A 13,690-nucleotide genomic window follows, 5' to 3' on the forward strand; every position below is an offset into this window, starting at 1 on the left:
TGGAAACATCCTAAATGCCCATCAAATGATGAATGTTTCCTAGGGCTGCTGTAACAAAGTACCACAAAGTAGATGGCTTTAAACAACAGAATTTTATTGCCCCACAATTTTGGAGGCTAGTAGTCCAAATCAGTGTGCCAGAATGCTCTCTCCAAAGGACCTAGGGATCTACATATTGGATCAAGGTAAAGGAACAGGGAAATTGTAAGTCTTGCCGGTTATCGTTGAGAGTCTGAGAGAAGAATGAGGGAAACTCGGTGAAGCCTTATTGTTTTTTCCATGTGAATGTGAAAATGTATTGAAAGTTAGGATGTAAGAGAGCAATAAAAAAGGCTGATTTGAAGTCTGCAGCTGTGAATTGTGTTGAATTTTGAGGTATAAAAGCCAGGATGGTATTTGAATCAGGGTCCACAGGGGTATGTGGGCATACTATGTGATTTATAGCCCTCAGATCTTGTACAGAGTGGTATCCACATCTATTAGGCTTTTTTTTTTTTAACCAGGTGGATTGGAGTGTTGCAGGGACTAGTAATAAGGCATGATTAAGTCTTTAACCTATGAGATCTGCTCCAGTGATTCATAGTGCCAGTAGTGATTCAGGTTTTAGGGAATACCGGTGGTAATTTAGGCAGAAGCATTGTGGGGTCAATGTTGACTCATAAAATTCTGTGTTCTTTATTTTCCCCACATCTGTAGATGAGGTATCCCAGAAGACATTGGATACTGAAGAAATTAAATCAGAAAACTAAGGTAATTTAAGAGGAAAGTGAGTGGGGACACAAGAATGCATGGTAGTCAAGGGAAGCCACCATAAGATGGAGTCCTGGATCATCAGAGCCTGAGAGATTAAGAACAAAGCCGTTCAGGTGTGCACCTAATAGTAACTTCCCATTGAGCCGAAAGGTCCCTTCTAATAAGTTGGGGTGGTGGTAGAGAAACATATGAGAAGTTAAAGGTCCCAAAGAGACAGGCAAAGGGGTAGATAAAGGGAGAGAGTGTGTTTGGTTGGTAAGTATCGCCACTGATAACTTTTTGTTACTCCTAGGGTGGATGGTGGGAGACTGAGAGGAATTAATGGTGAAGAATGTGGCTCTAGTGTCTACTAAAAATGAGGTTTGGTGGCCATTTATGAATAAATAGTGTTATCTCTCTTTGCTGATCCAAAGGCAATTGGGGAGACTGGAGGCTGCCTTTCTCAGAGGAAGAGAATCATCTTGTTTCTGCTTGAGCAGCCTGTGTAGGGTTGACAGTTAAAATACAGGAAATCCAGTTAAATTTTAATTTCAGATAAAAAACAAATAGTTTTCAGTATAAGCATGTCCCAAACATTGCATGAGACACACTTGCACTAAAATATTACTCAATGTTTATCTGAAATTAAAATTGCATGTTGCTGTAAAAAATAATTAGCATAGTGCACTTATGAAAATACCTCAAAGGGGCAGGGCATGGTTGGCAAGAAACCTTAGAACATGTGGATTGTTTGTGTAAAAATACGGTAACTAGGCATTCTGTATTTTTTTTTTGCTAAATCTGGCAACTCTAGTTGAGTGACTAGTTTCCTGACCAAAGCAAAAACAATTATGGGCCCAGTGTTTTTTTCTCTGCAAGTATCCTTGACGTTCTGCATTGTATTTGTGGAGGGCCTTTTATTTCCCTCAAGCTGTCTAAGTTGCAGTAACATAAAATTTGTGGTATGTGGTCTTCTCCTTGTTTTTTTATGCTACCCTCAAAATGCTGGACTAAAACGTGCTGAACTCAACGTGTTATAACATGAATGGGTGTGGTCTGCCAGCCCATTTTATGCTTCTGAACAGCATCTGATATTTCAGGCTTCAGGGCATTATCAAAAAAGGGCAGATTGCAGTAGAGGTGTCAGCATTAATGCCCAGCCTTGTATATTCCTTAAAACTGATTTTTAATTGGTCCCTGAAATTAAAGACAGATTCATCGTGCACTTGTTGACAGGATTGGATTATTTCCCAGTCAGCACAAAGGGGAAAACCTTCAGGGATTGCCTTTAAAAGACTCTTTCTATGACTTTTGCATATCCAGAAAAGTTCCAGGTCTAAAGATTAGAGGGAACTGGGAAAGGAAGGAGGAAGAAAAAGAAGGCAGAATAGAGCACAGGGAGCAGGAGAGGGGGACGGTTAGGAGGGAGTGAGGTTATAAGGGACAGGAACTGAGTTAGACAGAGAGAAGAGGTCTTTGGGTAGGGAGAAGGCTAAAGTTATTTTAAAAGGGCCTCAGTAGATTGGAATCTTTCTCAATTGTTTCTTTTAGAAACTTCTTAGTACCAGTTAAAGAAGCTACCCTTTGTAAGTTAACTATCTTATTTCCTTTTTGTACTAAACCAACCAAAACCAAACCCAGTGCCTTTGGGTCGATTCTGACTCATTGTGACCCCATAGGACAGAGTAGAGTTTCCAAGGAGTTCCTGGCATATTTGAACTGCTGACCCTTTGGTTTGCAGCCGTAGCACTTAACCACTATGCCACCAGGGTTTCCTTTTTGTACTAAGGTGCCATGCAAATGCATGAGTTCCAAGAAACCCACATCAACCACTTCAATTCAAAATTGTCTTCTTGGAAGTCACTCCACCTAGCCCATAATAAAAGAGGTCCGAGGTAGAAGAAGGGGAAAAGACCTTGTTCTGCCTTAGGAGCATCATCTAATTCTCTGCTCCCAGAAAGCCCTGAAAAGCCATAGAACCCTGCGAGACAAAAGGAAAATAGAGGCAGTGTCTTCAGTCAGATAATAGGTTAACACTTTCAAAGAATCAAAGCCTGCAACTTCTGCTCTCCAAAAAGCTGGTGCACAGGAAAGAGAATAGGACTTACATTTGACCTGACAAGGGCTTCCAAGAAGGGAGAAAGCCAGGATTCCTAGGCTTACTCTGTCCCTGTTTGAAACCTTACCACGTGTGAGGATTCATCCAGACATGATCCGAGTCATAACACCATGCCAATGACAAAAATAGTTAACGTGATTCAAATAGAGGTTATAGGCTTTATTAAGTTGATGTTCTTCAGCGAGCACCTCAACATTAGGTAACTCCCTGAGCTGAAGTAGGATTGGGGTTGTTATAGGGCAAAGAGAAGAGTGGAGTATGTGACCATTGTCTTATCCCAGGTTGCAGTTTTCATTATCTGCAAAGCTCGCAGTTAGAATGCTTGGAGATTGTTTAGGCATTAAAAAAAAAAAAAAAAAACTTTTTTTTTTTTTTAATATTTTTGTGATTGTTGATGCAATCTCATTTTGAACAGTTCTTTTGAGAGCTATCTTTGTAAGCCTGCAGGTTGTCTTTTAACTGTCTGATGCCAGTTAAGGTTCAGGAGACAGAGAGATAAAAAAGAAAAAGGAAGAGAGAGAGAAAAGAGAAAATAAAAGGAAAGGAGACAAAGTTCCAAGCAAGGAAAACTGGGGTCTATTTTAATTCTTTTATGGTTGACACTTGGCTTCCCATCATTTACTCAATCTCCATTCAGAGGCACATACACCCAAGTTCAAACTTCAGATTTTTCCCTCCATCTACAACCAAGCTCTAGCCATCCCAGTGCTCCCCAATATTCCTCTGCACCCTGGATTTGTTGTCTCCATATCCTCCATGCCATAGCCACAGGAGAGGTCACATCTAGATGTTGGGGTGGGGAGCATGAAATCTGGGAAGGCTTCACAAAGGAGGCCACATCTGAGCTGGGCCTTGAGAGATAGAGCAGGATTTTCCCAGGCAGAGACTGAGGGAAAGACTTTACAGTAGGAGGCAATGGTATGAGTTCATTCATTCTTCAAGTAGAGTATTTATTGAGTACCTTCTTTGTGCCAGACCTTAATTGTGTACTGGGCTCTGAAGCTGAGTCTTACCACTTCCTGCCCATACTAGCGGTTAGGGATCAGCCGTAACATAATCAGTGAAGCAGGTTGAGTGGAAAATGACAAATTGGAGAGCAAAAGCACTGTTTTAAAGGGAACAACTGTTACTCAGATGCAGCCACTTACAGCCATGTGGGCCTTGTAGGGTATGATATTCTGATATTTCAGGAAAAGCTAGAATTCTGGATTTTTAAAAAATTTTTATTGTGCTTTAAGTGAAAGTTCACAAATCATGTCAGTCTCTTGCACAAAAATTTAAATACACCTTGCTATATACTCCTAGTTGCTCTCCCCCTAATGAGGCAGCACACCCCTTCTCTCCACCCTCTATTTTCGTGTCCATTCAGCCAGCTTCTGACCCCCTCTGCCTTCTCATCTCCCCTCCAGACAGGAGCTGCCCACATAGTCTCATGGGTTTACTTGATCCAAGAAGCTCACTCTTTACCAGTATCATTTTCTATCCCATAGTCCAGTCCAATCCCCATCTGAAGAGTTGGCTTTGGGAATGGTTCCTGTCTTGGGCTAACAGAAGGTCTGGGGACTATGACCTCTGGGGTCCCTCTAGTTTCAGTCAGACCATTAAGTCTGGTCTTTTTACGAGAATTTGAGGTCTGCATCCCACTGCTCTCCTGCTCCCTCAGGGGTTCTGTGTTGTGTTCCCTGTCAGGGCAGTCATTGGTTGTAGCCAGGCACCATCTAGCTCTTCTGGTCTTGGGCCAATGCAGTCTTTGGTTTATATGGTCCTTTCTGTCTCTTGGGCTCATAATTACCTTGTGTCCTTGGAGTTCTTCATTTTCCTTTGCTCCAGGTTTTCCAGGTGGATTGAGACCCATTGATGCATCTTAGATGGCCACCTGCTAGTGTTTAAGACCCCAGACACCACTCTCCAAAGTGGGATGCAGAATGTTTTCTTAATAGATTTTATTATGCCAATTGACTTAGATGTCCCCTGAAACCATGGTCCCCAAACCCCTGTTTCTGCTACTCTGGCCTTCGAAGTATTCAGTTTATTCAGGAAACTCATAGAAGTAATATTTTAATGTGTGAAGCCACTAAACAAAATATTCATATAATGCCAGATAGTAAATAAATGCTGAGGAGAAAATTGAAGTTAAGTAAGGGGTTAGACCATGACAGGGGTACACTTTCAGTCAGGGTAGTCAGGGAAGGAATCTCTGAGCTGATGACATTTGAGCAAAGAATTGAGAGGGGAAGGAACAAGCCACACAGATAGCTGGGGAAGAGCATACCAGGCAGAAGGAACAGAAAGTGCAAAAGGCCTGAGGTAGGTGTATGATCAGCATGTTCGAGGAACAGCAAGGAGGCCAGAGTGACTACAGAGGAGTGAACAAGGGGAGGAGACAATAGTGGAGATGAGGTGAGAGAAACAACAGAGGGCCAAACCATGTTGCTAACAACCCACTCAAACACCCATTGAACCCACATCTTAGCTGAATGAGGTAAGGAATTTCAGCCTTGCTGGCATGTGTGGTGGCAGTACTGGGGGAAATATGCATATGCAAACCAGCTTTCCCTCCAGATATATGCTTCCCTTAGTTCTCTCCTTACCCAGAACCTTTCCCACTAGACTCTCAGATGCAGGTCCACCTGAGACCAGGCACTGTTTGCCTTGGGAGGGTCATGAACTGGTGGAGATTGACCAAAGTTGTTTCCTGCTGGTTGGAGCTGGGACCAGGCTGCGCACCTCCGCCCAGTTGGAAAGGGCTCTGTAGCTGTTATTCATCAGATACGCTACTGTTTAGAACAAGTCCCAAGTTTCCCACCACCTTTTCCTCACCAGGAAGTCATACAAAAAGTCAGGAGACCTATGTTCTATCCGCTGCTCTACTTCTAAAATAAATTTTGCCATTCAGGGCATATTCGGCACTCTGAGAAATGAAAGACTTGGACACAATGTTCCAGTGCCGTCATGTCACAACTATGCCTTGACTCTTTATGAACTGTGGGCAATCTGATTTCTAACCTTAGAACTGGGCCTTCTGTGACCTCCTCGCATAGCTGTACCCATGTGTAAGAACAGCTATGATGCTCATTCAAAAGTAGTGGAGATGGCAGAATTTGACCGAAGCCCCAAGGTCTCTTCTCTTCTCCCAAACATCTCCCTTTATCCTCCATTGCTTTTTCTCTCTTGCATACCCTGGCATTCCTACCATTAATCATTCTCCACAAACAAAGGTGGGAGGCCGCCCCCAGGGTGACATCTAGGAGCCAGCAGGCCTGCACACACACTCCGCCCAAGCAGGGCTCAGTCATCATCCTGGAGAGCAGAATGAAGGCCCTAAGGGGGAGAACCAACGGCTCTGAGATTGTCAGAAATGCACTAGGGAGGCTCCCCAAAACCCACTGCTGTGAGTCGATTCTGATTCATAGTGACCCTATAGGACAGAGTAGAACTGCCCCAAAGGGTTTCCAAGGCTGTAAATCTCTTAAGGAAACAGACTGCCACATCTTCCTGCCAAGCAGGTGGTGGGTTCGAACCATTGACATTTTTTTCAGCAGCTGAGCATTTTAACCATTAAGCCACCAGGGTTACTTTTAGGGAGGCTCAGGTGGGGCTTACTACAGAGTGGCCCTGAGCAGCTCTAAGAACATGAAGAGCCAGGGGAAACCAAGACGCTCACAGGCTGGGAATGCTATAGCCAACGGGTGACTCTGAAGAAAACTTGGACTATCTCACAGTTTGGTTTGGAGCTAGCTGCTGTGTAAATTATTCCTTGAGCTGTAGATGTTTTTAGACCTTGGTGTACTGTTTACTCCACCCAACAGGTTGAGGAGGAGGACATACACTACACAATTTGTCAAGGCCTGGCAACTCAGGGTAAGCCTGCACATTCCTGCTTTGTTGATCTCAGCAATATGATTTCCCCAGAGTTGCTGGCACAAACCATTGTGGGAACACAAAGTCCCCTTCCCATCAGAAGTGTTCATCTGGGCAGGGAGGTTTGAGGCAGTGGAGACGGCTTTGGGGGTTGGGGTGCTTATGTAGCCCAGAGGCCCAGCCCCTGGGACCAAGTAAGGGCACCAGCTTGGGAAGAGGACAGACACTTTCTATTAGACCCTAAGGGCTGGAGCCTCCTGGGGAGCTCAGACATGCCCTGGGTACCAGGCCCAATGTGCTTTCTTTACAAGCTGACTTTGTAAATATCTGAGCATAGTAGGAATTAGGATATTCCTTCCGCTTTAAATCCGGAGTCAGAAAACCACATGAAGTAGGCCAAGTGTAAGCAATTGGGGGTGGTGGAGACTGTGGCAGTTAGAGGGTGTATGCCCCATCTTAAAGGCAGCAGACACTACTCAGCTTTTTTCAGTCGTTGCTATGCTGTGATCTGCCTGAATGGCCCTATCTACCAGTTTTTTAAAAAAATTTTTAAAAGCACTTTTAGGTTTACAGAAAAATTGTGCAGAAAGTACAGAGAACTCTTATATACCCTTGCTTCTCCCTGTACACTTATTATTGTTGTTGTTTGCTGTCGAGTCGATTCCAACTCATAGTGACCCCATATGACAGAGTAGAACTGCCCCATCGGGTTTCCTAGGCTGTAATCTTTATGGGGGAGCCCTGGTTGCAAAGAGATTAAGGGCTCAGGCTGCTAACCAAAAGCTCGGCAGTTCAAATCCACCAGCCGCCACTTGGAAACTCTACGGGGCAGTTCTACTCTCTTATGGGGTTGCTATGAGTTGGAATCTACTCGACAGCGTACAACAACAACAATATTTACAGAAGCAGATAGCCAGGTCTTTTTTCCTGCAGAGCAGCTGGTGAGTTCGAACTGCTGACCTTTTGGTTAGCAGTCGAGTGCTTAACCATTGCACCACCAAGGCTCCTTACACTTATTGTTAGCATTATTAGCACATGCATTCTTGTGGCACATTTGTTACAATCAATTAACCAATATTGATCCATTACTATTAACTAAAGTTCATAGTTTCCATTAAGCTTTGTGTTGTAGAGTACTACAGGTTTTGACAAATGGGTAATATCCTGTGTTCACCATTACAGTGTCATACAGAATAGCTTCACTGTCCTTAAAATGCCCTGTGCTTCACCAGCGATATCTTTTTTTTATGGTGGTAAGTATATGCATAATAAAACATTTGCCATTTTTTCAACATTTCTACATGTACAATTCTGTGACATTATGTTCATTAATTATGTTCATCACTGTTTCCAAAATTTTCCATCACTCTTAACAGAAGCTCAGTGCTATCTAAGCAGTGACACCCTATCAGTTTTTTAAGAGGAAGATTTTTGCACAATAATTTTAGAAATTTCTCACATTTGTAAATGTTGGTGATGAATTACGTTTGTATTTACATGGCAAACACATCTCTAGAGCTTACTATGTGCAGGCACTGTTAGAAGAACTTTATAAATAATAACCTATTTCATTATTATAACAATTCTATGAGGTAGGATCTATTATACCTCATTTTATGGATAAGGAAAATGAGGCACAAAGAAATTAACTTGCCTGCAGTCACTGAACTGCTAAGTGGCAGAGCCAGGATTTAAAGCCAAGCTGTCTGACTCTAGAGTCCACACTCTTTATCACCATGCTATGCTGCTTCTCATTAAAACAAGCAAACAAAACCCAGAAAAAAACAAAATAAAGCACACACGAAACACCATGCAGTACGAAAACCAAACAGACAAAAAAACAAAAAAGCAGCCCTGTAGTTTGCTTCCTCTGTTTTAAACCAAATCCAACAGAATTTGCCACCTTTGCCATTTCCTCCTGATTTTTTTTGTCTATCTTCTTTACAAGCTCCTTGATGCTTGAACTCCATCTTAACAACTCTTTTAGATATTTCCAGCACTGATTTCTTTCCAGCTGTTTCATACAAACAACATTGTTTCTTTGCCTTGTTTTCATTCTTGCCCTTCAAAAGGTTTCTTCTCTCTTTTCATTGTCCGTTCTAGATCTTCACCTTCAAAAATTCTGCTAAAGTGGGTGAAGGCAACATGGTGCTATAGACAGAAGCACCACACCGACCCTTCACTACAAAGACCTAAAAAACTAAGTAAAATAGAGACAAACGTCAATCCTGGAACCCTGAGTGTCAAATGAAGAGATAAAGAACTCAGTCAAGCACCTAATGGAATAAGAAACTGACAGAGAACAGAGAGTGAGGAGAGATACAAGCAGAGGTCCCCTATCAGCATGGATTTGCCATCATGGACACTTGTTGGAGACCAGCTTCACGGAGCTCCCAGCATGAGACAGAGCACCTGGTAACCAGCGGTATATACTTTCCCATTCCCCCACCCTTCATATCCCTAATCGACCTCCGCTGCTTCCCACTGGCAGCAGCCTCTTGTCTGGGAGGAACCAGCTCTGGATCCATGCCACTTGGATTCGCCCCGTCCATACTGGCTGGCTCCCTCAGTATCATTTCTTTGTTGCTGGTGTTGCTTTTTTCCACTTCTTTTGGTTAGTTCCCTGCCTCTCACCTCTTCCTTCTTTCTCTCAAATACCTGGCTCCATGTGCCATGTTTGCTCCTCCTTAAAAGGCTGTGAAGTGCTGCTTGGCTGAGAAACTCCTTCCCTGTCAATGCTGCCACGCTGGTGGGATCCCTGGGTCCTTTTTTTTTTTGTCTGTTTTGTTTGGTTCTGTTCTGTTTTGTTTGTTTTCTTGGCTTGGGAGCCTCTTCTAACTGGACTGTACTGTGCAGCTTGGAAGACACTTCCCCGGGTAGTACAGCCACACTGGTGGGATCCCTAGGGACTTTTTTTCTTTCTTCTAATTTTTATTTATTTATTTCTCTTTTTGTTTTTTCTCCATTTCTCAGTTTCTTGTCTCTCCATTCCAATGGCAAGCTCTCTTAGCACTCTTTTTTGTTGTTGCAGTTTTGGGCTCCTGTTTCTCTCTCCTCTCTCTCTTCTTTTCCTTACCCATCTTAGCTCCACACATCACAACCTCCCCCCTCCTTCCTGACTACCTGCACTGTACACTGAACATCACATCCCTGAGCAGCATAGGCACGGCCTACCAGAACCTGCTCTGTACTGACTCCTGGCCCACCCTGTCAGCCCTAGTATGTGCCACAAACAACACATCCCAGCCCCCTCCCCTTCAGCTTGACCTGCCCTGCTGCACCATAGCTGAACAACTGGCTTTGCCCATTGGACAAGCAGGTGAAAAGTATCATGTCCACAGAGAAGCAAACAACAAAAAACGCACAGCCCTTCTGTTCAGACATAACCAAATAAAACAAAGAAGCTGGAAGAAACAAATCTACAATCAACAAATGAAGAAAATAACTACTGACTGTCCTGAAGACAGCACATAATATCAAAACATTAAAAAAAAAAACAGGACAGGATGGTTCCAGTAGGCATCCAAAATAAAACACCAGGTAACTTTCCAGTAGGAGAAAAAGCACTAGAACTACCTGATAGGGAATTGAAATCTATAATATTCAGAGCTATCCAAGAGTAGAAGCAAAACGCAGACAGAAATAAGGGGAAAATAGACAAATTCATGGAGAAGGCAGACAAATTCATGGAAAATACAGACAAAAAATGGAAAAATTCAGGAAAGTAATACAGGAGCAAAATGCCCAAATATATTCACAACTAGAAATCATACGAAAACAATTAGAAATCCAAAAGATAAACAACAAGATTACAGAAATGGACAGTGTCATAGAAGGGCTGATGAGCAGGTTTGAAAACAATGGAAGACAGAATCAGTGAAACTGAAGACAAACATTATTTTTGAGGAAAAATCAGAAAAAAGAACCAAGAAAAATGAAGAAATCTTGAGAATTATGTGGGATACAATCAAAAGCAAAAATTTGTGAGTGATTGGAGTTCCAGAACAGGGAGAAAAAATGGAAAAACCACAGAGGATCATTGAAGAATTACTGACAGAAAACTTCCCTAATATCATGAAAGATGAAAAGCTGACCATTCAAGAAGCTCAATGAACCTCATATAGGATAGACCCCAAAAGAAAATCACCAAGGTATATCATAATCACACTCGCTAAAACCAAAGAGAGAAAAAGAATCCTAAGAACAGCTCAGGAAAAATGAGAAATCACACACAGAGGGGAACTGTCATGAGTTGTATTATGTCCCCCAAAAATGTCTGTATCAACTTTGTTAGGCCGCAATTTCCAGTGTTCTGTGGTTGTCCTCTATTTTGTGATTGTACCTTTATGTTTAAGAGGGTTGTGGGGGGGATTGTAACACCCTTACCAGGTTACCTCCCTGATCCAGTGTAAAGAGAGTTTCCCTGGGGTGTGGCCTGCATCATCTTTTATCTCTCAAGAGATAAAAAGGAAAGGGAAGCAAGCAGAGAGTTGGGGAACTCATACCAGCAAGAAAGCAGCACCGGGAGCAGAGAACGACATTTGGACCTGAGGTTCCTGCTCTGAGATGATCCTAGACCAAGGGAAGACTGATGACAAGGACCTTCCTCCAGAACCAACAGAGAGAAAAAGCCTTCCCCTGGAGCCAGTGCCCTGAATTCGGGCTTCTAGTCTACTGGACTGTGAGAAAATAAACTTGTCTTTGTTAAAGCCATCTACTTCTGGTATTTCTGTTATAGCAGCACTAGATGCCTAAAACGGAAATATGAGACTAAGCTCTGATTATTCAGCAGAAACCATGTAGGCAAGAAGGCAATGGGATGACATATGAAACATTGAAAGAAAAAAATTGCCAACCAAGAATAACATATCCTGCAAAACTCTCATTCAAATATAATGGTGAGATCAGGACATTTCCAGATAAACAGAAATTTGGAAATATGTAAAAACCAAACCAAACTTACAAGAATTATTAAAGGGAGAACTTTGGTTTGAGAACAAAAAACATCAGACTACAGCCTGAATCTAGGACACAAGATGGTACCAGCCCGATACCAAACTAGGAAATGAACCCTCAAGGACTATCTAAAACCGAAAGAATTGCAACAGAGAATCAGAGAGATTAATCTGTAAATGACAACAACATCAGAACAATAAAAGAGGGAATAAACAGTGTAGGTATAGAACTTCCTAATGGAGAGTAAGGCAAGGCAATACCAAATAATAATAGACTAGTTTAAACCTAGGAAGATAAGGGTAAATTTCAAGGCAACCACAAAGAAAGTTAACAAACCTAATCATCAAAATAAAGAAGAAATCATAAAGTCTCAGTAAAAACAAAATCCACGAAAACAAAAGAAATGGAAAAAAAAATCCACAAACAAAAGGAATTCAGCACAGGAGAGTAAGAGGAGCAAACAAAACATCAGTATCACAAAAAGAAGCACGACAAAATGACAGCAATAAACTCACACCTATCAATAACTACGCTGAATTTAAATGGCCTAAATGCACCCATAAAGAGGCAGAAAGTGACAGAATGGATAAAAAGCAGGATTCATCAATGTGCTGTATACAAGAGACACGCCTTAAAAACAAAGTTGTAAAATTTATTAAAAATCAAAGGGTGGAAAAATATATATCAAATAAAAAGCTATCAAAAAAGAGCAGGAGTGGAAATACTAATCTCAGATAAAAGAGACTTTAAAACAAAATCCACCATAAAAGACAAAGAAGGACACTATGTAATGATTAAAGGAATGATCCATCATGAAGACATAACCATAATAAACATCTACACAGCCAATGACAAGGCTTCAAAATACATAAAACAATGTCTAACAGCACTGAAAAGAGAAATTGACAGTTCCACAATAATAGGAGACTTCAACACACCACTCTTGGTAAAGAACAGAACATCTAGAAAGAAACTCAACAAAGATACAGAAGAGCTAAAGGGCACAATCAGCCAACATGACCTCATAGACATATATAAGACACTTCGCCCAACAGCTGCAAAGTACACATTCTTTTCCAATGCACATGGAACTTTCTCCAGAACAGACCACATCTTAGGCCACAGAACAACCCTCAACAAAATCCAAAACATTGAGATAATACAAAGTATCTTCTCTGACCACAATGCCACCGAAGTAGAAATTAGCAACAGGAAGAGCAAGGAAAAAAATCAATTACATGAAAACTGAATAACACCCTGCTTAAAAACCACTGGGTAATAGAAGAAACCAGAGATGAAATAAAAAAAATTCTCAGAATCAAACAAGAATGAAAACACATAGTACCAAAATCTTTGGGACACAGGAAAGGCAGGGCTCAGAGGTCAATTTAAAGCAATAGATGCACACATCAAAAAAAGAAGAAAGGGACAAAATCAAAACATTATCTACACAACTCAAACAAATAGAAAGAGAACAGCAAAAAAAAAAAAAAAGCCCACAACCACCAGAAGAAAGGAAATAATAAAGATCAGAGCAGAAATAAATGAAATAGAGGATAGGAAAACAATAGAAAGATCAACAAAACCTAAGTTGGTTCTTTGAAAGGATCGACAAAATTGACAAACCACTGGCCAAACTGAAAAAAGAAAAATAAGAGAGGGTGCAAATAACCCAAATAAGAAATGAAATGGGAAACATTACAACAGACCCAACTGAAATATAAAAGATCATAACAGAGTATTATGAAAAACTATACTCCAACAAATTTGAAAACCTAAAGGAAATGGAAAAGTTTCCAGAAACACACTACCTACCCAAACTAACACAAAATGGTGTTGAAAATCTGAACAAACCCATAACAAGAGAAGAGATTGAAAAGGTAATTAAAAACAACAAAAAAAAAACCAACTAAAAAAAAAAAAAAAAAGCCCTGGCCCAGACGGCTTCACTGGAGAATTCTACCAAACATTGAGAGAAAAGAGCTTACACCAGTACTACTCAAAATATTCCAGAACATAGAA

At 41.4% G+C, this 13,690-nt stretch overlaps 1 protein-coding gene across 1 annotated transcript in view; it reads left to right on the plus strand.

Moving 5' to 3' along the window:
- The first annotated feature begins 9,070 nt into the window (after nucleotides 1–9,070).
- The window catches only part of VSIG1 (V-set and immunoglobulin domain containing 1), a 56,953-nt gene continuing 52,333 nt past the window's right edge, over nucleotides 9,071–13,690 (plus strand). Inside the window, 2 exon segments of the mRNA XM_064278468.1 lie at nucleotides 9,071–9,137; nucleotides 9,798–10,031. Coding sequence (XP_064134538.1) covers nucleotides 9,071–9,137; nucleotides 9,798–10,031 — 301 coding nt within the window.

This window comes from Loxodonta africana, chromosome X, assembly GCF_030014295.1.
Source record: "Loxodonta africana isolate mLoxAfr1 chromosome X, mLoxAfr1.hap2, whole genome shotgun sequence".
NCBI classification, from domain to species: domain Eukaryota; kingdom Metazoa; phylum Chordata; class Mammalia; order Proboscidea; family Elephantidae; genus Loxodonta; species Loxodonta africana.